Source organism: Carex rostrata, chromosome 2 (genome assembly GCF_964058835.1).
Source record: "Carex rostrata chromosome 2, lpCarRost1.2, whole genome shotgun sequence".
Taxonomy (NCBI): Eukaryota; Viridiplantae; Streptophyta; class Magnoliopsida; order Poales; family Cyperaceae; genus Carex; species Carex rostrata.
In genome coordinates, this window is record NC_135919.1 from 17,857,693 (window position 1) to 17,884,936 (window position 27,244).

The 27,244-nt window shown below is 34.0% G+C and overlaps 4 protein-coding genes across 4 annotated transcripts in view; 2 read left to right on the plus strand and 2 right to left on the minus strand.

Annotated features, from left to right (window-relative positions):
* The window catches only part of LOC144546726 (mitochondrial phosphate carrier protein 1, mitochondrial-like), a 32,862-nt gene extending 24,280 nt beyond the window's left edge, over nt 1–8,582 (plus strand). The window contains exon 7 of the transcript XR_013508868.1: nt 8,377–8,582. The gene's annotated coding sequence lies outside the window, so the exon portion shown is untranslated. The remainder of the gene's footprint in view (nt 1–8,376) is intronic.
* A 289-nt stretch (nt 8,583–8,871) lies between these two features.
* PMI1 (plastid movement impaired1) lies at nt 8,872–11,997 on the minus strand. Its single transcript, XM_078295254.1, has one exon. It carries the CDS (start codon nt 11,602–11,604, stop codon nt 9,043–9,045), a length of 2,562 nt encoding a protein of 853 aa, XP_078151380.1. The 5' UTR covers nt 11,605–11,997; the 3' UTR covers nt 8,872–9,042.
* A 146-nt stretch (nt 11,998–12,143) lies between these two features.
* On the minus strand, nt 12,144–15,554 carry LOC144546740 (ecotropic viral integration site protein). Its single transcript, XM_078295289.1, has 3 exons — nt 15,203–15,554; nt 14,630–14,737; nt 12,144–12,542 (listed from the first exon to the last, which is right to left on the minus strand). Exons 1-3 carry the CDS (start codon nt 15,263–15,265, stop codon nt 12,336–12,338), a joined length of 378 nt encoding a protein of 125 aa, XP_078151415.1. The 5' UTR covers nt 15,266–15,554; the 3' UTR covers nt 12,144–12,335.
* A 7,174-nt stretch (nt 15,555–22,728) lies between these two features.
* Nucleotides 22,729–24,502, plus strand: LOC144546716 (uncharacterized). Its single transcript, XM_078295266.1, has one exon. It carries the CDS (start codon nt 22,998–23,000, stop codon nt 23,958–23,960), a length of 963 nt encoding a protein of 320 aa, XP_078151392.1. The 5' UTR covers nt 22,729–22,997; the 3' UTR covers nt 23,961–24,502.
* Nucleotides 24,503–27,244: the final 2,742 nt, after the last annotated feature.

The window sequence follows — 27,244 nt, forward strand, 5'->3', positions numbered from 1 at the left end:
AAAACCCACCAAGAGCATCACACCTATTCATAGCTGGACAATACCAGATCTGTACCAATTTATTCAAACATAGCTGGACAATACCAGATATGTACCAATCTATTACCAGTCAACTTAGCTCTACAAATGGTAATTTTGTTTAGTGTTATTACAAATGAACTGAAAGGAGATATACCGACTGGTACAGTAACCTTATTCAATACAACTAATCATAGACAACATAAAGAACTGCAATAAGTAATCAAGGTTAGTACATTTAACCATAATTGTACATCTATTCCACAAATTTATAGCATAAGTTGCTTAAATAGTCAGCAAATAAGCATCAAATAAAATAAAAATTGCAGCAATAGTTTGTCTTAGTGTCATTTGCTCCTACTTTGTCCTTGAATCTTCAAATTTTTCATTGTCTTCTAAACATTTGAATTTGAGATCAGCAGTCCAGGGCATCAATTTTCAATAACAATCGGTAATCGAACTCAATTTTCATCAATAATTCTAAGAATTGGGTAAGATTTTTTTTTCAGTAACTAATAGTTTATGCAATATAAGATTTTTGTTTTCTAAAACTTGTCAGTAAGTGCTGGAATAAAAAAATCAGAAGCAAGCATGATTCCAGAGGAGCCTCCCCACATAGGAGATTTGAGGTTTAAACTTCAAAGCATCCGAGGGGGGGTGGAGAAAGAGAGAGACTCACGAATTACTGATGTTGTCAGGTGCCGCAAGCACGAGATCGACAGGGGTGAGTCGGAAAGATCCTATGGAATTCGTGCCACCTGACCAAACCCTAGCTAACGATAGCTAGGTGGAGCGGGAACCCTAGCGAGAAGAGAGCAGGAACCAACGGCTCGAGCGACAGATAGATTTCTTCTGACTCGTCGACGGAGAGGGAGGTAGTCGAGCGGATCGAGCAGAGAAGGGTGCAGCACCGGTGATTTCTCTGATTTTGCGCAAGGGTAGTCGAGCGGGTCGAGCGTGTATTTGAAATAGAGATGATAGGGAGAGTGTAGAGAGAGGAGGTAGACGGAAGTTATTCTTCACCCATCGCTATGTTATTCTTAGTTCATCAAGCGCGAATCTAAAATCAAATTGGATGATTAAAAGGTCTGGCAGCACTTTGCTGAAATACTGCTGGCAGCAAATTAGCCACACTATATACATATAGGCTGTAGCTAATTTACTGCCGGCAGCAATGCTGCCGGCAGTGCTGTCGGCAGCAATGCTGCCGGCAGTGCTGTCGGTCTTTTTTTATTTTGTGATGTCCAAACAACAAATTCAAACCGTTAGATGTTAATCAGCGGTTTTCAAACCAGCTTAAAAAAATAGTAAAAAAATTCCAAAAAAATGTAAAATTTGGTCTCCAAGTAAATTATAGTATAGATTAAACATCTAACGATTTGAATTTGTTGTTTGGACATCACAAAATAAAAAAACCTGGCAGCACCTCCGGCTAAAATGCTGCCGGCAGCAAATTAGCCGGACCCATACATATATTATAAAAAAAAATGAGTTTATAAAAAAAAAAATTGTATATATGTACATGTGTATATGTATGTATATGTGTACATATGTATGTATATGTGTATATGTGTATATGTATATGTATATGTATATGTATATGTAGAGATGGGCTACGGTGAGTTGTGAAGTAAAGCGACTATTTTACTTCACGCTCATATTTTGTGATTTTAAAGTTCAAAACGTCGATCCGAACCGTTCATCTTGTTCTCCATATTGAAATGTGCTTGGAGACCAAATTTTACATTTTTTGGAATTTTTTTACTATTTATTAAACAATTTTGAAAGTCGCTGATCTGATGGTCCAAAAATTTTTACTATTTTTCACTGTTAAAACAGCAATTTTAAAAAATGCTTAATAAATAGTAAAAAAATTCAAAAAAAATGTAAAATTTGGTCTCCAAGCAAATTTCAATATGGATTAAACATCTAACGATTCGGATCAGTTGTTTGGACTTTCAAAATAAAAATATGGCATGAAGTAGAAACGCGTTTTACTTCGCAACTCACCGTAGCCCATCTCTGTATATGTCTAAATTGCTGCTGGCATTTCAGCAAAGATGCTGCCGAGGCTATATTTAGCCATGTGATGTCCAAACAGCAAATCCAAACTGTTAGATGTTTAATCTATATTATAATCTACTTGGAGACCAAATTTTACATTTTTTGGAATTTTTTTACTATATATTAAGCTGGTTTGAAAACCGCTGATTTCAGTAAATTTCTGCAGCATTGAAATCAGCGGTTTTCAAACCAGCTTAATATATAGTAAAAAAATTCCAAAAAATGTAAAATTTGGTCTCCAAGTAGATTATAATATAGATTAAATATCTAACGGTTTGGATTTGTTGTTTGGACATCACAAAACAAAAAAATGGGCGGCAGCACCGCCGGCAGAAATGCTACCGGCAGCAAATTAGCCACAGCCGTATATGTATATATCTTATACATATATTATAAAAACCAGAAAAAGAGAAGAAGATCAATAAGCTGTCAGAACTTGAAAATTTTTGAATAAATGTCAAGACCTTAATTAGTATTATATTTAGACTTGTGATATCCAACTGACAAATAAAATCAAAGTTCACCAAAAAAATAAAAAAATAAAATCAAAGTTATAAAGAGTTACAATATCACTTTATAAATATATCAGATGTCTTATAAAGAGTTATAATATCACTTCATAAATATATCATATGCTTCCTCTTATATATAATTTTGGAGATGAAAAAAATACAACAAATATTTATTACTACACTTCGCTTATTAAATCAACACTATTTTATCGTCTTCTCAAAGAAAAAGACAAAATGCAATGCAATCATTTTTATTTTGAAAAAACTCAGCACTAATTTTTAATAAACAAATCCCCATGTTCCCCCAAAGATAAAGGAGGAATACAACATAGAATTATCCTCCAACTGGTGGCCCCCTATTACGATTGATGTCATCGGATTCATCCCAAGAACATAGCACGTTGTCACTCACCACAATCATCGAGTTGGTTCCAAAAATGGACCAGTAGTCAGTAGATGCTCTCGCTCTGCAGCACCAGGTCTATTGTCGGCAACCCTGGCACCACTCTGGTGGTTCCGATTAATTTTGCATCGAGACACAGCCCAAATGGTGCCACCCGCTTGACTTTGCTCGGCATGGTTGCAAATGCACCGAGCACCGCTTTGTAGATCAAACTTCCGAGCAATGTGTAAGGATTTACAGTGCTGATTTTTGTACCACCAAAACCTGTTCGGCTGATGCTCAATAAAGATTGATTCAATTTGATGGGCTTCTCATTTATTTTGATGGCCATTTACAGAGGTTCCCGCTGTGCTCCATTAAATTGCTAACGGAACTGTAAGTATACCTGTTTATCTTCTACTAGTGATACCCTAATGAAGAATTTTTTTTATAAATCATAAATAATTAAATCAATTTTACAGAACCAACATGATTTTTTTTTTTTTTTTTTTGAAAAACTATAAGTACCGAACGGACCGTTCGGACTCAACTTTTTTTTTTTTTCAATTTTTCCAATTCTTCACGATTGCTACATAATTTCTGCCACAGAAGATCCCATCAATGATAATTTTTTCTCCAGACCGGACAGACCATTCGGTCTCTATATTTTTTTTTCTCCAGACCGAACCCACCGTTCGGTCTCTATAGTTTTTCTCTATTCTCCACACCCGTGGCTCCCTTCTTCCTTCTCTCTGCGTGCCTCCCTTCCCCATCTCTTCCTTCTTGATTCTTCATTCTTTCTTTCTTCCTTCATCCAAATTTTTTTTTAACTCTCATAATTAGTGTGATTTTTATTATAATCACATAAGTTTGTATATTTTTGAAAGAGAAACAATAAAAACTTCAGATCTACAAATTTCATTAGGTATGTATTTAATTCTTTTATTTTTGATAAATAATCCGCAATTATGAATAAATGATTTATGTAGTAATTGTAGTATAAATAAATAGTTTATGTGTAATTTTTTCCTTTTGTAGTATAAATAGTTTATGTGTATTTTTTTTAGTAGTATAAATAGTTTATGTTGTAATTGTATTATAAAAAAATAGTTTATGTAGTAATTTATTTGCATGTAGTTTTTTTTAGTATGCATGTAGTAATTGTTGAATGATTTATTTATTTGCATGGTTTATGTAGATGTATGGTTTACGTGCATGTAATTTTTTTTAGTGTAGATGCATGTAGTAATTTTTGAATTATTTATTTATGGTTTATGTGCATGTAGTTTTTTTTTAGTGTACATGCATACACTAATTGTTGAATGATTTATTTATTTGCATAGTTTATGTAGATGCATGGTTTATATGCATGTAGTTTTTTTTAGTGTACATGGATGTACTAATTGTTTAATGATTTATTTATTTGCATGGTTTATGTGCATGTAGTTTTTTTTAGTGTACATGCATGTACTAATTGTTGAATGATTTATGCAGTAATTTATTTGCATGTAGTATAAATAAATGGTTTATATGTATTTTTTTTAAGTAGTATAAGTGGTTAATGTAGTAATTTATTTGTATGTAGTTTGCATGTAATATAAATAAATGGTTTATGTAGTAATTGTAGTATATTAGATTTTTGTAGTGTAATTGTAGAATAATGTAAAGTAATAGAATGAATGTTAATATTTGATTGGGTTTGCATGTCATGCATGTCAATATTGAATTGGATTTGCATGTTAATTTTTTTGTATATATTTATTTATATTGTAGTGAAAAATGCAAGTTGAAATGAAAGGTGAAGGATCTTTATTGCATTTGCCTCATGCATAACATCAATCACATGCGGCAACTATAACAGTATTTGTTTAATATCGGTTTGGATTTAAATTTACTTATTAAATTCTTGAATTCAAATTTAATTTTTGATTAAACTTTTTTTTGCATGACAATTATCATTTCAGCCTAATCATTGGTTGCGTACTGGAGCTTGCCAAATGCACATTAACTACCACAAAAGTATGAAAGAAGATTTGAAGAATTTAGGATTGTATTAGATGGTCGAAGTCCATCATTGTCAGATTGACAAAGGGTTGATCACTGCTCTCGTCGAGAGGTGGAGGCCCGTGACGAATAGTTTTCATCTTCCGATGGGGGGAGTGCACAGTGACATTGGAAGATGTTAGTTGTTTGTGGGGCTTATCTGTTACCGGTAAAATATTTTTTGTTGCTAATTTATACTTTTGTTATTAATTGAAATTTTATAATAGTATAATTTTATTTAACATCTATGTTTACAGGGAAGACTATCTCTGGATGTACCGATGATAATTGGTCACAATTGATCCTAGATTGCCTAGGACATGAAGTGTATGATGGTTATGAATGGGATGATAATGATTTTTATTATAAAAAGATGGAGAATTCGGGTCTACCCAATGATAAAATATCAATCTTACAAAAATATGTGCGTCTTGTATGGTTGAGAACAAATTTTGCAAATACGGATTTTGATGGAGTCAGTGACCAGCAGATAATCAATTGGCACACACGAGAATATGCAATGGAGCTGTTCGGGTCTATAATATTTCCCGATGCAAATTCAAGCTCCGTTCGGTTAATGTATTTACAATTTCTGGAGGATTTGGGACCTCGAGGTGATAACTATTACAAATGGGGAAGTGTTGTACTTGCATGCCTGTATCGTGAGTTGTCACGGGTATGCAGATATAAAGGAAGTTCAATTAATGGTCCATTACTACTGCTTCAGATATGGTCTTGGACTCGGTTTCCTATGGGCCTCTATCATGACATTGTGCCCATTTATGGAGTTGCAAAGGCTCTTCTTCGAGATTTTGCAACCGTTTACCACACCACATGACATTCTGATGAGTAGTAATACTCCTGCATTTTATCAAATCCATACCCTCATAAAACCTCCAAGGTTTCATATTACACACAAATTTCTTGAATAATTTTTTGATAATTTGGTCCTTGCACAACTTGTAAACATTTGACGCAATATGTTGAGAACATAATCGATGAACTGCTTCACCCCTTTCCTCACACCACCCTAAATCAGGTCTATCAAACACTGAACGGATTGCAGCATGCTAGTCTGATATAACGCATATCCGACCAGGACCGACAACAATTTCACATACAAGTTGCATAAACCAGCCCCAATTGGATGAACTCTCCTCATCCGCAATCCCGAACACAATTGGCAATAATTGTTGTTCTGCATCATAAGCGCATGCTATGAATAATTTCTCTTTATACCTGCCGGATAGGTGTTCAGCATCTACACTTATAACTGGTCGAAGATATGGCCAGGATTCAATGCACGAACCGAAAGCCCATGCCACACGGGTGAAAATACAGATACCCATTTTTGTAGATGGTTCATGCTCAATTACGTATTTTGTGCCTAGGGTAGACATCTGGATTGCACCGAGCAGAGAAGGTAACAATTTGTAGGCTTTTTCCTAAGAACCAAATAAATCAGCAATAGCCAACTCCCTCCCTCTCCAAATCTTGTTGTATGAAGGATGAACCATTTTGTATTGATTTCTAACTGCAAATCGACATGCTTTAATTGACATCTCCAGGTCCTCCTTTAGACTAGGTTTGATTATATCTGTAATCATCCTGGTAGTCAGCTGGCGACTGTCTACTTTACAAGCAATACTGTAACAATTGTGCTCGTCTGAGTTTGTTGCAATTGTCCAATTTCCCGTCTCAATGGCTTTTGCGTATAACCTCCATGGACACCCCTCTGCTCTACATACAACTACATAGCCAGTACGATTGGTATATTTTTGTTTTAATTCTAAGTTATTATCTAGGGCAAATGCACCCAACTGGGATTTAAGATCGGCTTTGGATTCAAACATATGTCCCACTGAAAATTGACCGTCAATTCTGGGTGGATAACCAAAAAATATTTCATCCTTGTACGACATCGTCATTAAATGCCGAAAAATGATGATGCATCCTCGATTAATAAAGGGAATAGAATTTACCCACTCCTTCATTACATCTTGTATTTTAATTTGCTCCATTTCAGCCATATCATCTTCCCCAACAGCTGAGCCACCAAGGTCAGAGTTTGTGTTTGAGCTAGTATTATTATTCAGCTCGTCAAAACGAGTTACCAAATCATTCACTATCGGTATTTCGGGTGGGTCATCACAATATATGGGTGAATCAGACACCGTTGTGTCTCTGCTACTTCCAGGTACACTACCCGGATATGGGTCATAATTGGTCTGACTAACAACTGGAACTGACTCAACCACTAAATCAAGAAATTTAAAATTCAGTACCGGAGTGGCATATTCAAGCATCATGTGTCATATCGTTTCCTCGTCTACGCTAAATAACTGGTATTTTTCTGCTGAGCCAGGTGGTGCCGTGTTCAAACGAGCCTTGATTGTTAGATCGAACTGGCTAGGGAGCAAATGAATGCTAACATATGTATGTTTTCTTAGCTCATCAAGACTCGTTAAATTAGTAACAGGAAATGTGCAAGTCGGTGCGTCTGAAATTTCGCGTCCATGATAAACGTTTATTATCACTTGAGACATTATCTGAACAAAAAAAAATCACAATCAATCGTCGATATCATTTTCAATTTTACAACCTAAAAATGATCGTAATTGAAAAAATAAACTTACTACAATCTTTAAATGAAAGCTACCAACACAATGCAGAGGCCGATCTGTAAAAACACAATATTTTGATAAAGCTTGGTTTTTAGCTGAAAAATGGTGAAAATGGTGGAGAAGAAGAAATCAATTGTCTGTTGGAGGAAGGAAGTAGATGGATATTTATATTAAAAAAAATTATATAGAGACCGAATCCCTAATTCGGTCTCCAATTAAAATTCTCGAGCCAATAATAACACTTGTTCAATCAAACTAGCAATAATTATTTCTTTAGAAAAATTAAAAAGTTTACTTTATCTTTACTTTGAAATTATTTACAAAAAGTCATAGGAAACAAACAAAAAGCGGTTGCAAAAATGATGAAAACAGAGAAAAAAATATAGAGATCGGACCCAAAAAGCGGTTGTTCCATCAGAGAAAAAATATAGAGACCGAACGGTGGGTCCGGTCTGGAGAAAAAATTATCATTGATGGGATCTTCTGTGGCAGAAATTGTGCAGCAATCGTGAATAATTGAAAAAACTGAAAAAAAAAAAAGTTGAGACCGAACAGAGGAAAAGGCAATTGTGAGACCGAACGGTACTTATGGTTTTTCAAAAAAAAAAAGAAACTAATCATGTTGGTTTCGTAAAATTGATTTAATTATTTATGATTTATAAAAAAAATTCCCTAATGAATGTGCAATTGTGTTGAATAGCTCGGTCTGACGCATACTAACCAACCACATTGCTAAATTATATTTCTTAGCAATGTTTTCACCTTCATCAGGGACAATGTTTTTCCATCTTTTCTGATGGATTGTTATGCAATATCTGGGTTTTGTTATGTATAATTTTATTTATTTTTTCCCTTTTTTGCATACAAAAGTGCTAAATGCTACTTATCTAGTCTTATGATGCTGTAATTTTATTCTATCAAACTGATATATATTTTTTTTGTACAAGTATTGAGCTTGACCTGTCTTGTGTAGTTTGCCTTTGGCAGATAATAATTTCAGTTTTATTTAAAACTTTAACGTGTATACGGCAACCATTCATATGTTTTTTTCATGAATAAGCAGCCAGTTGTACAGCTAACATATCCTTAAGGCAGAAACATTTTGTATTGGCATAAAAAAATATATTCAATTTTAATAGTTATGGATTTAATATAAATTGTACCTGCCTCCAGAATTACAGAAGATGCTCACTTAGAATTTGAGAGAGCACAAAAGTAGTCTAAAATGAAAAAGAGGAAATTATGGTTTCACTAACTTTCTATAGCTTCACTCATGCCGATTACAATATATTTTGAAAAAAAAAAATGGTGCATTTCTAAAGGTACAAGTACATCAAATTTAGAATAAAATGCCAAATTCAGACATCTCAGTTCACTACTAAAATAGAATTAACTACATCTACTTCTCTGGCAATTTGACATCAGGATTTCTCAGTGATTTCAGCCACATGTCAGCCATGATTCTAGAAGAGATGCTCCATAGCAAATCGGCCCCACCTTTTCCTTGCAGTGCACCTTTCGCACTCTTCCTCCCTGCTTTGCCTAACCCATATGCCACCAGCCAGTGCATGGCCGTGAGCCTCTGCCTTTCAGCATCCCAAATGCTTCTCTTTATTCCCGATCGAATTTTAACACCTCCTACATGCAAGCTTGCCACCTTATACCTCGCTTCATCCTCATTTCCATTTCCTTCTACTCTCGATGCTTGAATTACAGCAATTGCTGGCGCACCTACCGTTTCGTATCGCCTCAGTGGATCCCTTAACTGAATTATAACTACCATTGCCACAGAATCGGTTGCAACGGGAGCATCAACCCATTCCTCGGGCGGTATCATGGAATCCAAGATATCTTTTTCTCCTGACTTATTTGGTAGTGCTGACACGTCAAATGGAGCTTGCTCTTCTGCCATATCAGCTTGCACTTTTAATGCTTCAACTGCCATGTTTTCGATCTTTTGAAGTGACACAGCTAAGATCTCATCAATTGTCACCGACTCCTCTTTTGCATTCCATATCCCAGTTAAAATTCTCTGTTTCCTTACTTCGCTGCTTGCCATCCCCATAGTTTTGAGAGCAGCAACAGATCTAGCGGCACTCGAGCTCGCAATTTCTTTACTTCTCCCACTAATTATCACTGATGCCATCCCCTCAAATGCAATTTGCTCAGCTGTTTTCCCCATTAATTCATCCATCGCTGCCATATTGAAAAGTTTAGACCCTAATTCCTCGACTCCTACTGTCGCCAATCGCTGGAAAAACTCAAAGCCATTTGTGAGGTTTTGATCGGTGATAATGAAAGGTTTTGATATCTGCATGGCAAGTTTTGGCATGTCCTTTTTCTCGACCTCTACATCAAATGGGTTCATTGATGCCAGGTAGCCTCCATCCCGGGTTTGAACTACTGGGCCCAGTCCCTTGCCTAGATCAGAGATATAGACAGCATTCTCTTTATCCATCCCTGACCAGTTCGCAGATGTGACTTGAGACGTGTCAAACTCCGTCTCCCCGGCATCCTCGGTTTCAAGCAACTGGAGGAACTCTTTTGTCACTGTCTCTTCATCAGCATCAAGCTGAACTGTCTCATTTTCTTGGGTTACCTTGCCCTCCTCGGGCTCGACTCCAACCGTCATTATTGATTCAAGGGCTTGTATTTGTTGTGCAATGGCCTCAAGTTCGTTTACCCTAGTGAGATGCGCACTGTCATGCACTACTTCTTTCACAACTTCATTTGTTACCGGCACCTCCTCCACTTTTTCGACTGGTTCGACTTCTTCGACTTGTTGTGTTTTATCTGTCTTATCCTCATTTTTACTTACCTCATCTAGAACTTCAACACCCTTATCAACTACTTCAAACTCTGGTAGTTCTAATTCATCTTTTGCTTCCGGCTCATCCTGGCCAGGCCCATCAAGACTAAACTCATCAATCCCTTTTAGATCGACAACAGATAAATCCCTTGTTGGGGTAAAAGAGGGCTCCGATCGAGATACCTTTGGGCTTGAAACGCTAAAAGAGGACTTTGATTGCTTTCTTGCATAAGCAGAGGAAGAAGAAGATGAGGGGATTGATTTGTCAGCCTGGTTGTAAAGCCCCACTCCTCCATCTTCCATTATTTGAAACCCTAGTTTTACCATGAGCTCCCCTCCTTTAGCCTTCCCAATTAGTGGAAATTTCATGTCCCATTGCCTCACACGAGCACCCTCGGAGCTTAATTTTTCCACAGACTCTTTTACTAGTGAGCTAAGGTCTACCAATTTCTTACCAAAATCCAACTCAGGTGCATCAATGGCAAGAATTGATAGAACAAACAGCCGTTCCTCTAGCTTGAGCGGTTTCCCTGTGCCGGCCCCACCAGAACAGTACACATGGCACCGGATGAAAAGTGTTTCTTCAAATTCGACAGAGCCCTGCAAGACCCTTGCTGGCATAGTCTGCACAGCCCCATCCTTTGTTTCCTTCTTGCGCACTGAGACTGCCAAGCGGAGCCCATTCATGGAAGCAGGCAAACCCTGGATTGCCACCACCTCAACTGAGAATAAACAGCCTAGCCGCTGCATCCTTATATGGGACAACGCACGCATAGGTTTCCAATTCCATATGCCTTTCTTCTCACTAGCAGTTGTTTTCTCGATAACTGTCAAAGTTGCTGGCATGCTCTGGATTTTGGAAAGAGAGGGGAGGAGGTTATTATCTTCTTCTTCTTCATGGTGGGATTTGGGGCGAGACCGCCAGGGAGACGACACGGACAAGCGGCGGGACCGGGGCCGGTTCTCTAAGCGAACCGGATCCGGTTTGTCATTGGGTTTGGCCACATCAGCTGCCATGGGGTCTTCTGTGCGCGGGAGAACTAGCGAGGCTGTGCGGCGCGAAGTGTGCGCTTGATACATCGAGTGGCTAAGTGCATCAAGTTCTTGCAGGATTTGATTGTTGCCTGAGCTTGAGCTTCTTCGTCCAGACATTTTTCAGTGTATTTGTCCGCTTGAGAAAGAGAGAGAGAGAGAGCTTGATAGCTGCTATCAAGTTTTATCAGAGGGGACTCTCAGAGACGGGAGGGAGGGAGAGAAGTAATTAATTGTCACTTTCTTTATAGTATTTTTTTTTTAATTTTTCTTCGTTTAATTATTCTCTGTGGAGGAAATTAAGATAAGAGAATTTGCATGAACAAGGAAGTTTATGGTTTAGAGAGCTGTAGGACACAATTTTGGATGGATTTGAGACTATGAATGGAAATTGAAGCTCTCTACTTGGAATTTTACCGGTTTGATTGTGACAGAGGATAAGTAGAGACAAACCAGAGAGCCATTGGTGGTAATGCTTCCGTATTTTCTCTGGCGCAGAACAAGCAGAGAACAAATACAAACAAAAGAAGCAAATAAAAAAGGAAATAAAAATATGTGGACAGCGCAGTTTTTGAGTTGAGAAAATTAGAATTCTCGTAATTTATTCATATTCAGATAAGATGTTAATTGCACACTCAGCAACCAGAGCAATCAGAATATGCACAAACTTGTAATGTTTCAATTTTGAGCCATGAATTTCATGAAGCCCTTGTAAACAGAAAAATTTAAACAACAAACCTGATCATGTAAAAGAAATAAAAAAAAACACAGGACAGTGGCCCTTATTCTCTTTTTATGGGTACTGCAAATTTTCAATACTCTAATTCATAGAAGTTCAAACTAAAAAGATTTTACATTTCCTGATGATTATTCTCACTGCTTGCTCCCGCAAACTCTCGTCTTTCATCAGCATTAGCTGTTATTACTGGCATCCATACATCAGCAGTGCTGCTCAAAATAGATTTTACTTGCGGGTCATCCGCCATAGCCGATGATATCATCTTGTCGACATCATCAAGCTTCGCCGATAGCCTGTCCAGCTCAGCAGCTATTTCCAGCTGTGTGCAATTTCGCAAGAGAGATTAACATGTGAAATAACGTATTGACAGTAGGGTTAAGTATAGGTGAATAACACCAGCATACCTTTTTCAATTTAAGTACCATTTTAATGCCCTTTTGGCCTATATATGTTTTACATATTAACTTTTATCTTACTAAGATACAATTTTGGCTATGAATAAAAAATGCAAACCTAACTACAATAAATACCTCAATATAAAACAAATTAGAAAATGCATTAAAATGCGAGAAAGGGGAGGTAGCACAATTGGCTAGGAAAATGCCCTAGAGTTGTTATACCCAAAGGTCGAGAGTTCGATTCCCCCTCACAAACCTTGGTAGCTACTACTAAGTTTTCAAAAAAAAAAAAAGAATGCATTAAAATGCAAATAAAGGAGATGTTTAGTGATACTTATTGAATAGAGACATTTTGAGTAATCAATTGAGACATTTTGGGAAATATGAGGCGTTTTTGGTAGATAAGACTGTTATCTATGAAATACCCTCTCTTCTATCTCTTTAAGAAATTTGTAACTGAGAAGTTTGGTGCTTGGAGGTCATAGAACAATTCTTCTTACCAACTTCTCTTTCCTTCTACAATTCTTAGAAATAGAATCTAATTAGTTATAGATATCTCAAATTATCCCCAATCCCACCAATTGAATCCAAATTGCACCAAATTCAATTTGAAAGCTCTCAAATCCCCAAAATTTCTTGTCATGCCCAAATCACCAGAGGACACCAGGGTCCTTTTTTTCAACTTATGCATATTGTACCCGTATATGATACCTAGCATTTCTACAAATTTGCAAACAAATCTATATAATTGCAGATTTATTTGTAGTTTCTAACTAATGATGCCCACAATCAATTTTAAAGCTAGCTTAATTTATTACCAACGTTGGTGCATTAAATTATCTTAATCAATTTGCTAGTATAAAGACAATCAGATAATTAATAGCAACTTTTGCAAGATAATAACATGATGCACCACCAACTCTAGTTGCAAGATGTACAGTGAGATCCACATAATTTTAACAATGTCAGTGATGAGGATCAACTGCTCTTTGGTAGAGATACTCTAACAATAATTTCTTCATTATTTAAATATAATAATTATTGCTGAATTTTGCAATTTATATCTCATGATCCCAGTAATGATCGCTACCCAGATCTTTCCTAGTATGGAAGGTATTGACACTCGTAATGATACATGATATGAATAATAACTCACTTTTACCCCCAGATGCTTTGGTACAGTCTGATTAATACTGTCTAAATGTGGTCATCGTAAGGTCACCTACTCACCTGCAGATGATAATTCAACTACAATTTCTAGAGATGAGATAGGCTACGGTGAGTTGGGAAGTAAAATGTGTTTCTACTTCACGCCGTATTTTTATTTTGAAAGCCCAAACGACCGATCCGAACCGTTAGATATTTAATCCATATTGAAATGTGCTTGGAGACCAAATTTTACATTTTTTGGAATTTTTTTACTATTTATTAAGCATTTTTGAAAACTGCTGTTTTGCTGTGAACAGTAAAAAACAGTAAAATTTTGTGAACCCTCAGATCAGCGGCATTCAAAATTGCTTAATAAATAGTAAAAAAATTCCAAAAAATGTAAAATTTGGTCTCCAAGCACATTTCAATATGGAGAACAAGATGAACGGTTCGGATCTACGTTTTGAACTTTAAAATCACAAAATATGAGCGTGAAGTAAAATAGTCGCTTTACTTCGCAACTCACCGTAGCCCAGCTCTTCTAGAGATTATCAAAGTTTCTAATACACTACTCAAAAACTAAATTAACTTTAACTTTGATATTATATGAACTGTTATCTACTTATCTGATACAATAATTAACATTAGCATCAATATAATAATTGGATCTCACGAAAAGACACGACCAGGCAATTGTTCTGAACAATTAATTCCCTTGGAACCCTAATTCACATTCGCCATGCTATCAACTATCATAATAAAAAGAAAAAGATATGATACAATTAATAATGAACTATTTTTCTCTACAAATCCATGGAATGGAAGCAATGACATGACATATTGATTATCTGTTAATTACCTCATTAAGTTGCTTTGCCGGCTTTTCTGGCACCTTGGTAATCTCTAAGCCGAGTGCTTCTATCTTAGCACGTAGTTCTACTTCCTCTTCATTGCTTATTGATTCCACCTACATGTTTTGGATTCTATTTTATCAGATTAATAAGCCTTATATATGCATCAGTATACAACTAATTACCCAACCAGTACTCATTTGTAAAATTGAGAAGCAAAATTTATTCTTATAACAACTGGATTTTGTTTCTTCTGAACATGTAAACTATGCCCATAATTACATATAAACCCCAAAACCTTCCACATTAAAAAAGAATACTAGATCTGTGAAAGGTGCGGTTCATACTATTGCTATCAACTGTCAAATTTGTCTCATATTAAAACCCTTAAATTCCAATTGTGCTAAAATATTCATTATTTCTATATTGAATTTGAAGCAATAATCATTTTGTCTTAATAACTAATCGAAACTCTCCCCCCCCCCCCCCCCCCCCACACACACACACACACACACGTAATATCTAATCGAAATTGCCCCTGCCTTCAAAGGGTTTACTCCGCACTGAACACTGATGCGTACCTGTTGTAAAAGTGTCGATAAGAGCTCAAACAGCGGAGCGTCTGATTTCAATTCGTCTGCCATTATTTGATTTATCCTTCCCTTTTTCTCTCTCTCCTTTATCAATTTACCCCCTTTGTCTCTCTCTCCCTCTCCCTCTCCCTCTGTCGTTTGTTTTCAACAACGCGAGTTAGGCGGAATTACGGTTGACATCCTCTCAATTCTGGTAAGCACTGGAGACGACGGAGTATTAATCAGAGCTGATTCTGCTGGACTGCTGGAGTGCAGGTAGAACATTTGTTTAGGAAAATGGAGAGCATGTAGCCCTGTAATATCAATTAGGCAAAACTTATCCGTGGGTTTTGGTCAGAGAAAAGACTTAATTAGGTAGTAGTTAGTCGGTTTTAAGATAAACTTTTTGTTACGCGTTTCTTCGACCCGATAAGCCTAGCATGGCCCAAACCGTCTAGAGAGCCGTTTAGTCTAACATTTTTATTTTTACTCATTTTCTAAAATATTTTAATAAAAATAATCAGAGTTCAGTCAAAATTTTAAAAATGCTCAAACCGTAAAAAAAATCCACAATCCCGAATTTTAATTATGAAAAAAATTCACGGTCCGGAATTTAAATTCGAAACTGTGGAAAAAATTCACGGTCCAAAATTTAAATTCGGAATTCGTGATTGGCAGTGAGAAGACGGGACCACATGTCGGCTTAATAATGTTGCCGATGCTTTGAGGTTGATGTTATACTAGTTGCACCACTAATTGCTCAAAAAACTGAAAATAATTGCAATTAAAAGTAAATAGATGAGTTTAGATAAATTTGACACGCAGGATGATAACGGAGTTCGGCAAAACAAAGGCCTACGTCTCCCGGGCGTCACAACCTCTTCTAGGTGCGTCTTTTTATACCCAGCGAGAAAGGTTTATAACTTGTGAACCGATGAGCCCTTACAACCAAAGGAAGTCACACGGCCAACTAGAGATGAGAGCCGGCGAGCCCTTACAACCAAGAGAAGTCGCACGGATAACTCAAGAAGAGAACGAAGTCTCTAAATGAATGTTCGCAAGAGAAACACTCAAAAGCTCACTCTAACCTAATATAACTCAAGACTAGTGAAGTGGATTTGAGGTTGTTTAAGGGATATTGAAGTTTTAAGCTCTCACAACAATAGAGGAACTCAAGCCCACAGAAAATAGGTTTTTGCAATGTTAGAGACAACTGGGTTGAGTGGGGAAGAGACCCCATAGCTCCAGAAAGAGCAATTTGACTTAAAACATTACAGACGTTTGTTAAAACGTTATAGTTCAAAATACGAATTAGGTTTTCTTTTTCTGCGAGATTGATCAAAACGTTACCAACGATTGCTCCTTGTAAAAACTTGATCAAAAACATGAATTTCTGAAGTTTGGAAATTTAATTAAAACGTTACCAACGTTTTAAAACGTTGGTAAAATGTTGGTAACTTTTTAAAACGTTACATCAAATATTTTTTATTCCTTTGACTTTGATCAAGTTGTTTCACAGCGTTTTCTCAAGATATAATCGTTATAACGTTTTATAAACGTTACCAACGTTTTTATCTTGTTGAAACAACATCAAAAACACTTTACTAAGTTTAAAATATTACAGATTAAATTATTGATAAATATCTTCATAATTTCTTCAGTTCAAGCAAATTAGTCAAATAAAAGAAATCGTAAAATTTAATAATTGTATATTTTGCAAATTAGTCAAATAAAAGAAAAAATATTATTGCTAGAATAACAGTTGAATGAAATCAAAGTCGGCCCATGAAGCCCAATTCGACTTATTTATTTGATTCAACTGAATTCGCATCTTTGTTGATTGGCTGAGGTAAAAAAGTGGGCCCCGCCTACTTCACATTTGACTAATGAAAGGCAGATAGCACCATGCATGGTTTCATTCATCATTTTTTTCCTTTGAGTCGTCTCCATTTCAAAAATAAACGGATACCTCAATTTCTCATTTATTTAATCTTCAAAATTTAAACGGCCCGGATCTATATATTTGGGTGAACTATGGTTTCTGTCAGAAATTTTAAAACAGAATTAATTTGCTAAATTAAAAAATTTGGTTAATTAAACGACCTTTTAGATTAAGTGAAATTAAAATTTCGAGATATAATCCAACTATGAATTTAATGTGTACTAAGTAAGAATTTTAATCTAAAATATAAATTTTATAAATTAATGATAATTATTCAAGTAGTTCGTGAATTTAAAAATTTGTTACAAGTTCCGTTGAACAATTTAGAAAAGAAATTAAAATTTAATTTGTATGAATAAATAAATAATTGAATTCTAAATAAGAGTATAATTATACGAAGTTATTCATATACATAAATAAATTATGGAATTCAATTATATATTTATTTATTTATATGAATAACTTCATATAATTATACTCTTATTTAGAATTCAATTATTTATTTATTTATACGAATAACTTCGTATAATTATACTTTTATTTAGAATTCAATTATTCATTCATACAAATTAAATTTTAATTTCTTTTCTAAATGGTTCAACGGAACTTGTAACGAATTTTTAAATTCACGAACTACTCGAATAATTACCATTAATTTATAGAATTTATATTTTAGATTCAAATTCTTAACTTAGTACACATTCAATTCATAGTTCGATTATATCTCAAAATTTTAGTTTCACTTTAAAATTAATTAGACAAAAATCTGAAAGATCGTTTAATTAACCAAAAATTTTAATTTAATATTTTAAAATTTCGGGATATAACAGAAATCACAGCTCACCCAAGTATATAGGCCCAGGCCGTTTAAATTTTGAAGATTAAATAAAATGAGAAATGAGGTATCCATTTATGTTTGAAATGGAGATGACTCAAAGGGAAAAAAATGATGAATGAAACCATGCATGGCGCTATGTGCCTTTCATTTAGTCAAATGTCAAGTAGGTGGAGCCCGCCTTTTTACCTCAGCCTATCAACAAAGATGCGAATTGAGTTGAATCAAATAAATAAGTTGAATTGGGCTTCATGGGCCGATTTTGATTTCATTCAACCTCAAAGCATCGACAGTAATATTAAGCTGACATGTGGCCCCGTCTCCTCACTGTCAATCGCGAGTTCCGAATTTAAATTCCGGCACGAGTTCTGAATTTAAATTCTGGACTGTGGAAAAAAATCCACAGTTTGAGTATTTTTAAAATTTTAACTGAATTCTGATTATTTTTATTAAAATATTTTAAAAAATGAGTAAAAATAAAAATGTTGGTCGTTTAATTAGCTAGGGTGTTCATCAGTTTGGTTTGGTCCAAATTGAATTTAAAATAGATAAATCAAAATTTTATTCAATGTTTAAAAATTAAATCAAACCGAATTAAATAAACTAAAGTAAATTTTAATTTGTTTGATAGAACCAAAATAGAGTATTATTCATAAAAATAAACATTTTTTGTTAATTTTTTAAATTTTTCATAAAAAGAAAAGAATTTTTAAATTTTGTTCGGTTGGATTTAACCAGTTTTAAACCAAACTAAGCAATGTAAATTATGTTGTGACTTTGAATTTTTTGAATGTTTTATTTGAACGGGTGATAGGTTTAAAAAATTTGGTCAATTCAATCTAATCGGTTTCAAAATTTCTAAACATAACCAAATCAAACTATTAAACCGATTTTAAAAAAATGAACCAAACCGATCTATTTAATCGAAAAACCGAACCCTGTAAACCGAGTTTCCTAAGTTCGATTTGAAACCAATTGAACTGGATCCGATGAACACCTCTACTTTTAAGTCCAAAGGCCATCAAAAGAAAATTTGAGGTCGATGAATATCATAGCCGTCTGGTGCGTTGAAAAATTCATGAGCACGAATTTTAAATATAATTTTTGATTTAAGTGAGGATATTAAAAAAAAAATCTGCTTATTCCATGTTCTATATATTGTTGGAAGCAGAAAATTTTAGGGCGTTCGGCTGCACCTAAACCTATAGGAATTGAAAGGATTTTGAGGCCGGTAGAAAAAAATTCCACAACACCGTTCGGTTGCATATTTTTACAGAGATGGGATTGAGTTCTATTCCCATTTTTGAACCCAACTCTTCCTTATTTGGTGGGAAAAAAAAATTTTGATCAGATTGCATTTTTTTTTCCCAAATGTTATTGTTCTCTCTCTTCATTAGACAATATTAATCCATGGCAATGATGACTTGATGATATTTATTTTATTCCTTAGATAACATGGTTGCTATGTGAGCTTACAAAAAAAAGTTGTGATATCATCTCTATTTTTTTTAGTTGTAATAAATATTATGTTAAGTCAATAACTTTAATAATTATTTTGAACATTTCTTAATTATATATATATATATATATATATATATATATATATATATATATATATAGAGGTAGGCTAATATACAATCGATTGTTCCTAGTCTCCCGTGCAACCAAGTCGTTTTCTGATTTTTGAAGTCCAAATGATCAATCCAAACCGTTAGATGTGATCTTCATATTAAAATGTGCTAGGAGACCAAATTTTATATTTTTTGGAATTTTTTTACTATTTATTAAGCCACTTTGAAAATCGCTGATCCAACGGTAGCTTAACCAAACAGTAAAATCAGAAGCTACCGTTGGATCAGCGATTTTCAAAGTGGCTTAATAAATAGTAAAAAAATTCCAAAAAATGTAAAATTTGGTCTCCTAGCAAATTTTAATATGGAGATCACATCTAACGGTTTGGATCGATCATTTGGACTTGAAAAATTGAAAAATGACTTGGTTGCACGGGAGGCTAGGAACAATCGATTGTATATTAGCCTACCTCTATATATATATATATATATATATATATATATATATATATTTAAGCAAATTACAAAATTTAGACTTTATTGAATTGTTTATATTTATGAATATAAACAAGTTATTATGAATACAAACTATAACAATTAAATATTTTCACATAATTTAATTTTCTAATTATAAAAGAACATTCTCACTGTAAAAAATATAATGTTTTTTGTTATTATTTTAATATCATTATTAAAAATCATAATTATTTATAAATAAAATCATTATAAAAAATCATAATAAAATATAAACGTCGATCCGTTCTTATTTCTATTTATAAACATTTTTTATTTTAGTTGTATACATTTTAGTAATAATTTTTTAATACATATTTATTTGTTTTCTAATTTTTGTAATTACATATTTTTAAATGTTTGTTTGTTTTCTAATTTTTGTAATTATATATTTTAAATGCTTGTTTGTTGGTTTATAAATGTTTATTTTTTTTAAATATTTTTAAATTTTTATTTTTTGTAAATATTTTTAAATGTTTATTTTTTGTAAATATTTTTAAATGTTTATTTTTTGTAAATATTTTCAATTGTTGTTTTCTTATTTTTTAATTTATTTATAAATATTTTCTTATTTAATTTATACAATTCTAGTAATTTTTTTATTAGAAATAGTTCGTCTTTTTAATATTATAATCTAATCAATTTTATTTAATTTCATTAATATAATTTAAAAAATAAATTATGTTTACCAAATGTTACAATTTACAACCCATTAAAATATTAAACTGACAATATATTATTGGTCTAAATAAATAGATGGTGGCATGACAGTTTTTTTTTCATTATAATTTTATATTTAATTACTACTTAATTGGTTAAAATCAATACAGAAGAGAACTCTATACTATTCAAAAATTAAAATTAAATAGAAAATTATTTATAACTTAACTAAACTAAAACAATTAAATAAACATACATATTTTAAAATAAATAAAGATTTCCCACAATTAATCCCATGATACAAACGAACACTCATATTCTCATATTCCCATAATTAATCCCGTGCATTCCGTACCCGTGGGTTCCCACTTTTTCAAAAGTGAATTCCTATTACCATTCCTATTCTCATTCCGTAATCCCGTGACATCCGAACACGCCCTTATTGAAATAATTTACCATGACTAGAATCTAAAAGTATAGAAAAGACTGAAAATGCATCAGGTTCAAATGACTTTTTTTTTCCTCATCAGAAAGGTGATTTTTATATCAATTGGTGAAAAGTTCTGTCAAAATGGCACAGAAAAAATATTTTCCAATTTTAAAAATGTAATTGGCACTTTATATTTGGATATACTAATTGAGTTTTGAAAAAATAAATAAAATTTGAAAAATATTACCTTTGAAGATAGAAGATCCAAAGTTTGTTTTAAAAAAAAACAATAGAAGGCCTAAAAGTGTTGAACTAATATATGTTGTAATTTTGAATTGTTGAAATTATTTATCTTGCATTATTTTTGGAAATATAAAATTAACAGTCAAAGTTTTCAAAATAGAAATTCTTCCAAACTCAAATTTGAATAAATCAAGCAATGTTGTCTTAAAATTTGAAAGTGATATATTCGGATGCTTTGACTTGCAAGAATAATATTTTTTAGAACTCAAATTAATAAAAACAGAGAAATTATAAATTAAAAAAAAATCAGACGTGCGGAAGATAAGCCGAGCTAGTGAGATAAAAATATAGAGTATAAAAATGAAACTTAAAACTTAAAACTATTTTGAATTACAAACATACTTCTACATTTTTTTTTCCAAAAGAAAATATAAGAAGCCTTTGCCTTATTTTTAGGTAAAGGCAAAATAAACATATGTTGACTTGTCCTTGCAGCAAGAGAAAAAAAAAATGAATATAACTACACAAAATTAATTTTGTTAAAAGGGACGACAATTTGTTATTGTATTCGTAAGAAAAACCATTGTAAAATTTTTGCTGACAAATATTTAATGTGTTCATTTTTTGAAAGTGTTTATACCTTATGTTATTAGAATTAATAATTATAAAGTTTTTTAAAAGAGCAGTTGCGGTTGCGGGCATAATCTTGGTATTTGAGTGGGACTTCATATTCTCTGAGGTAACAGAATATTTATCTTTGAATCGTAACCGTGCAATCAGAATCCGGGCTAATCCGGCCGAGGTGGAACGCTCTGGTTTGCTTTAGCAGTCGTGCGGAAGATGATTGCACGGTCCAGATCCGAAAAGAATTATTATGTTACCTTAGGTAATTCGAATTCATTTGAGTGGTCCCGCAGTGCTTATCTTACCTGACGTGAAGGACGAAAGGAGCGAGCAGCCCGAACCCCAATATAAACGGTGCGTGTACCATCCGGTAACCGGTAACTTTTAGCAAGACATTTTCTCTTTCCCCTATCTCAATCTATTCCCACGTCAAATTATTTACACTGTTTTACGGAACTCCCCAGATGGTACTAGAACTATTCAAAGACCGACGACGTATAAGATCGTAGGTAATAGTATATTATGTCGGTTACTAAAGTATTTGTTTCCTTGACGATGCTTTTTTGAACCGACTCATATCCGACGCCATTGTTCAAATCGTACAGCGCAAGATCAAAACGCAAAGCCCTTTTCATCATCACAACCGTTCATCTACCACAGCAAGATCCGACCACCCGTTCCTTGAACTCATCTATAAATACCCCTCCGACCCCATTTGAGATCTAAATTTTTCCATTCTCTTCAATTTCTCCTCTCTTCATCCTGTCAAACCTCAGCACTTTATTTTGTCTCTTTGTCGTAACGAATTGATAAAATTATAACAAAAATCAAGAAAAAAAAGGGGAAATAAGGCTAACGGATCTCAAATCCTCTTTTACTTCTCTCTACTTTTTGTTGACGACGCCAGTATTTGCTTCGCCTATAAATCTCCCCAATTTGAAACCTTGGTTAGGGTTTCAGTTTTTGCGAATCAATCAGTGGTAACTATGAACGATCCGTCACAGATGATAAACCGGGGTTTTGGCATGTGGCTTCCACCGCCGACGGGGCCACCAGTTGCCGCCCCGCTGGTTTTGGAGGATCCGAACCTGATAAGGTTCCAGCCCATGCGAACACCGTTCACTGACAAGAGAAAGATTAACTGGAAAGGGAAGAAATCTGGATCTGATAAGCCAGGAGGCTTCAAGGCACCAGCATTCCCTGAACTCCCCTATCAGAACCGGGTCAAGTCTCGCCGGTTTTACCCCAAAAAGAAGAATCCTTACTCGCATCCTTATGCCCGGTTTGCCCCGTTTGCCCCACACAATACCTCCTCCTTTATAATCCGTTCAAAGAAATCAGGCGGCATCCCGTCTCTTGTTTCACCATGCCCTGTTACTCCTGCAGTTTTACCGACTCCTAAGTTTTCACCAAGCCGTGAGGTCTTGGTAGACATGGCCAAGGAAGAGTGGGGGGTTGACGGGTATGGTTCCATGAGTGGGTTGATTAGGTTACGGTCCAATCCGGAGAACGAAAATGAAGAAATTGAAGAAGACGGGTCTAGTGGCAGTGATGTAGAAGAGCATGTCGAAGTAGAGAGGCGGTTAGATCATGATCTGAGCAGATTTGAGATGGTCTACCCGGGTGATGGGTTACCGGGTCCAGGTGAGGAGAGAGAGGAGGGACATGTAGCAAGGCTGGAAGAGGAAAATATGTTGCTTAGAGATAAGTTGTATTATATGGAGAGGGAGATGGGAGAGATGAGGCGGCGCCTTCAGGTGCTAGAGGCGTCATATCGGATGGACCAGTTTGGAGATGTGGATCAAAACTTTGGGGATGGAGAGAACAATCAGGAGGAGAATAGTATTAATGGCAATGTTGAGGTTGATGCCATGTCAGAGGAGAATGGCGGAGGGATTGTCTGTTCAGAGAAGAGCGTGGGACATTGCGCAACACCGGAACGGGACTGATATAGTTTGGTTCTTTTGTGGTGGCTATTGACCCGATATCGTTACAAATTATTAGTTTTGCTAGGAGAAGTTTTCTAGTATAACTAATAGTTTAGGATAATAATAACTTGTGTAATTAGTGCTAATTGGTTTTAATTAGGACTGTGTACAGGTTGGTTGTCGTCGGTACGAGATTTACATCTGTTAGAACTTGTATAGAGACCTAACCAGGCACCAATGAGCAAGTTATATTGCATAGGTAGTAGCTCCACAAGGGAATTAAATTGTGTAAATATGTTGAAATCTCATCACATGACTTCAGACTTTAGTTTAATTTTATGTCTAGTTATTTTGTATTTTTTTTTTTCTATGGTATCTTTGGATCAGTTAGGTTAGCTGGATGGGCTGATTGGTAGGAAGAAGTTAGGTTGGTCAGGGACATGAGAAAAAAATATCATTTAGTGTTAGTCAAGTAAAGATCTAATTGGTTAGTAGTAGGCTTGAGCTTTGTGTTGTTTTTGTTTTGTAATCAGTTATTTTACCGTTGTTGAATTGATGATTCTTTGGTACTTTGTGGCAGAGGAAGAAAGAAAGATTGAGCTTGGCCGCTTGGGTCATCGCTTCCAAGGAGAATCAGCTCAAGTAAAGATCAAATTCTTTTTGGAGAAATTTTAAGAAACATTTTTATAGGTGCAATTAATAGATAATAAATTACTAATATATGCATTGAATTTGCTCGTTCACTCGTATAGTTAACAGCACAAAATTTAATGGAAGTTTATAAACGAAAAAATATTGTGTTGTGTGATTCTTACACAATCATCATTGTTTTCTTGATAATGTGATAAAGGACTAGTGAAGTTATTTCTCGTCAATTCTGTCGTAATCAACTTTTATTTAGTATTAATCAATATGACATTTCGACTAACATATAATTATGTTTGTTTTATTAATATATATTTCAATTTACTATTAAGAACATAATTTTCTTATTTTATATAAGAGAGAGGGATCCAATTTCATTATTTTATAGAGGCACATCTTGACACTATATTTAGAAAATTTTTGTGTTTTTAAAATCTAATAAGTCAATCTGATACATTCAACATTATTTTCATATTAAAATGTGTTTAGAGACCAAATTTTATATTTTTTACAGCTCATTGGTTTATTTAACAATTAACTAATTAAAATCAAACAAAATAGTGTGTTATTTTGGAAAATTATTAAATTATTGCCTAAACTTAAAATGAACGGTTGGTATTATAAATTTGACCGACACTCTTCTGTTCTGATTAAGAAAGGGAGGATGGCATGTGATGTGGGCACATCTAGAATCAAGATTCCAAATTCATTCATTCATCTTAGAAAGAATAATCACCATATTTGATATGTAACCAAATAAAATGGTACAATTATTACTTGACATATTTCACATTTCCACTTATATTTTTCTATTGACTTTTATTTGTAATCATTTATTTAAAGCATATTAACAAGTTATTATTGAGCAGTCAGTTTTCAGTTTCATACACTAATACCTGAAAATTGCGACGGTGACTTCATTTGGAATAAAATAAAATAAAATTAGAGAAAGTCATCGTTCCACCTTTCTCCTTCTAAAATGTTGCACTATTTTCAATTAACTCGTTGAATTTTTCTTTGTTTTCTCTAATTGGTCCTCGATTTTTTTTTTTGACTAAAAATAGGTGGTCAAGCCCCCATTTCATTGATTAAAGAAGTATAGCCCTCCTTGAATTATTTGATTTTGTTTCCTTTTTCCGATGTATGTGATATAAAATTAAGAATTTTGTTTTAACAAATTGTATTTATATAAGTCCATTGTGTGGTTAGCATTCTCCAAACAAACAATTGGAAGCCATCTCAAGTTGATATTCTTTTTTTTAAGCAGTGTTGTAAAACACATCCGTTTAGGCCAATTAATTGATTCATTAGTTGTTGGCGATAATCAAATTGTTACATATTTTTCTAATTAATCAAACAATTATGACTGATTATTTCCGATTATTTTCAATTAATCATTTGGTGGTATCCTGTCTGTTTGATAACTGCATACTGTTATTTACAAAAATACTAAGTTATAGAGAAAATATACATTCGAGCTTGATTTGACTCAGGCAATTGAAAGAAGGTATAAATATTCATTAATTTTCATTGATGTTGCTTGATCCAATTAGAACACCACCGTGCAGAGCATTCGAACTACCAACCACTCAATTAAATATTTTTGTTTTGAAAATTACTTAAATTACCGAAGGTATGACGTCGCCGCCATATACATACACACAGAATGATAGCAAAAAGAATCCAATTTTATTCTCTCAAAGAAGGTCGAAAGTTCTTTCTCCTTTTTTCAAGGTAAGAAGGTCTCAAGGTACACCGAATATTTGACTAGTTTAAAAAAAGCACGCTATCTATCTTTAAAGAACTCCTCTGCAGCTTTCATATATTAGAATAATTATAACAAATTCCTCACTCTCATCCCTCCATTTTTCCCGCACTCTCTCTCTTCCTTAACTGCCATATATCCCCCCACTAATTTTCCTAAAAATTTCCTTTTATCCCCCCACTAATTTTCCTAAAAGTTTCTTTTTATCCCCCCACTAATTATAAGAACCCCCCACTCCCATCCCCGCATTAATTATGCATTACTCTAATAATAATTTCCGCGTTAATTATTGCTTTAAAAACAATCTGCGCATTAATTATACTGTTATCTAATAACAATCACTGTTAATAAATGCTTATATGTTAATTGATGTTCAAAAAAGTATTTATCATTATTTCTGAGAAGTATTTACCCTTGTAACATAGAGTATTTATCCATGTAACATAGATTATTTATCATTATGTCTGAAAGTATTTATCATTGATGTTTTACTGTAAGTTGCAATTATGTCTGAGAAGTATTTATCTATGCAATACAAAGTATTTATCCATGTAACATAAAGTATTTATCATTATGCATGAGAGTATTTATCATTGATGTTTTACTGAAAGTTGCAAGTATGCCTGAAAAATATTTATTCATGTAACATAAAGTATTTATCCATATAATGTCAAGTATTTACCCATGTAACATAAAGTATTTATCATTATGTCTCAGAGTATTTATCATTGGGTGAGAGGATTATTTATTTAATGGTCTCCAGTTGTGCGGGGACGATTCAAAAAAAAAAAAAAAATTTGTGCGGGAACAATTAATGGATTGATTTATTCTTTCATAAATAGAGATCATTGCATAGGGTTTAATACCTGATAAATTCAAGTTAAATACTTTGATG

Bases quoted from the DNA above. Each gene is read 5' to 3' on its own strand.
- PMI1 (XM_078295254.1), bottom strand. From the start codon at position 11,604: ATGTCTGGACGAAGAAGCTCAAGCTCAGGCAACAATCAAATCCTGCAA.
- LOC144546740 (XM_078295289.1), bottom strand. From the start codon at position 15,265: ATGGCAGACGAATTGAAATCAGACGCTCCGCTGTTTGAGCTCTTATCG. The intron at 14,738-15,202 runs GTACGCATCAGT...CAAAACATGTAG, and splicing joins TATCGACACTTTTACAACAG to GTGGAATCAATAAGCAATGA. The intron at 12,543-14,629 runs GTAATTAACAGA...AATTGCACACAG, and splicing joins CGGCAAAGCAACTTAATGAG to CTGGAAATAGCTGCTGAGCT.
- LOC144546716 (XM_078295266.1), top strand. From the start codon at position 22,998: ATGAACGATCCGTCACAGATGATAAACCGGGGTTTTGGCATGTGGCTT.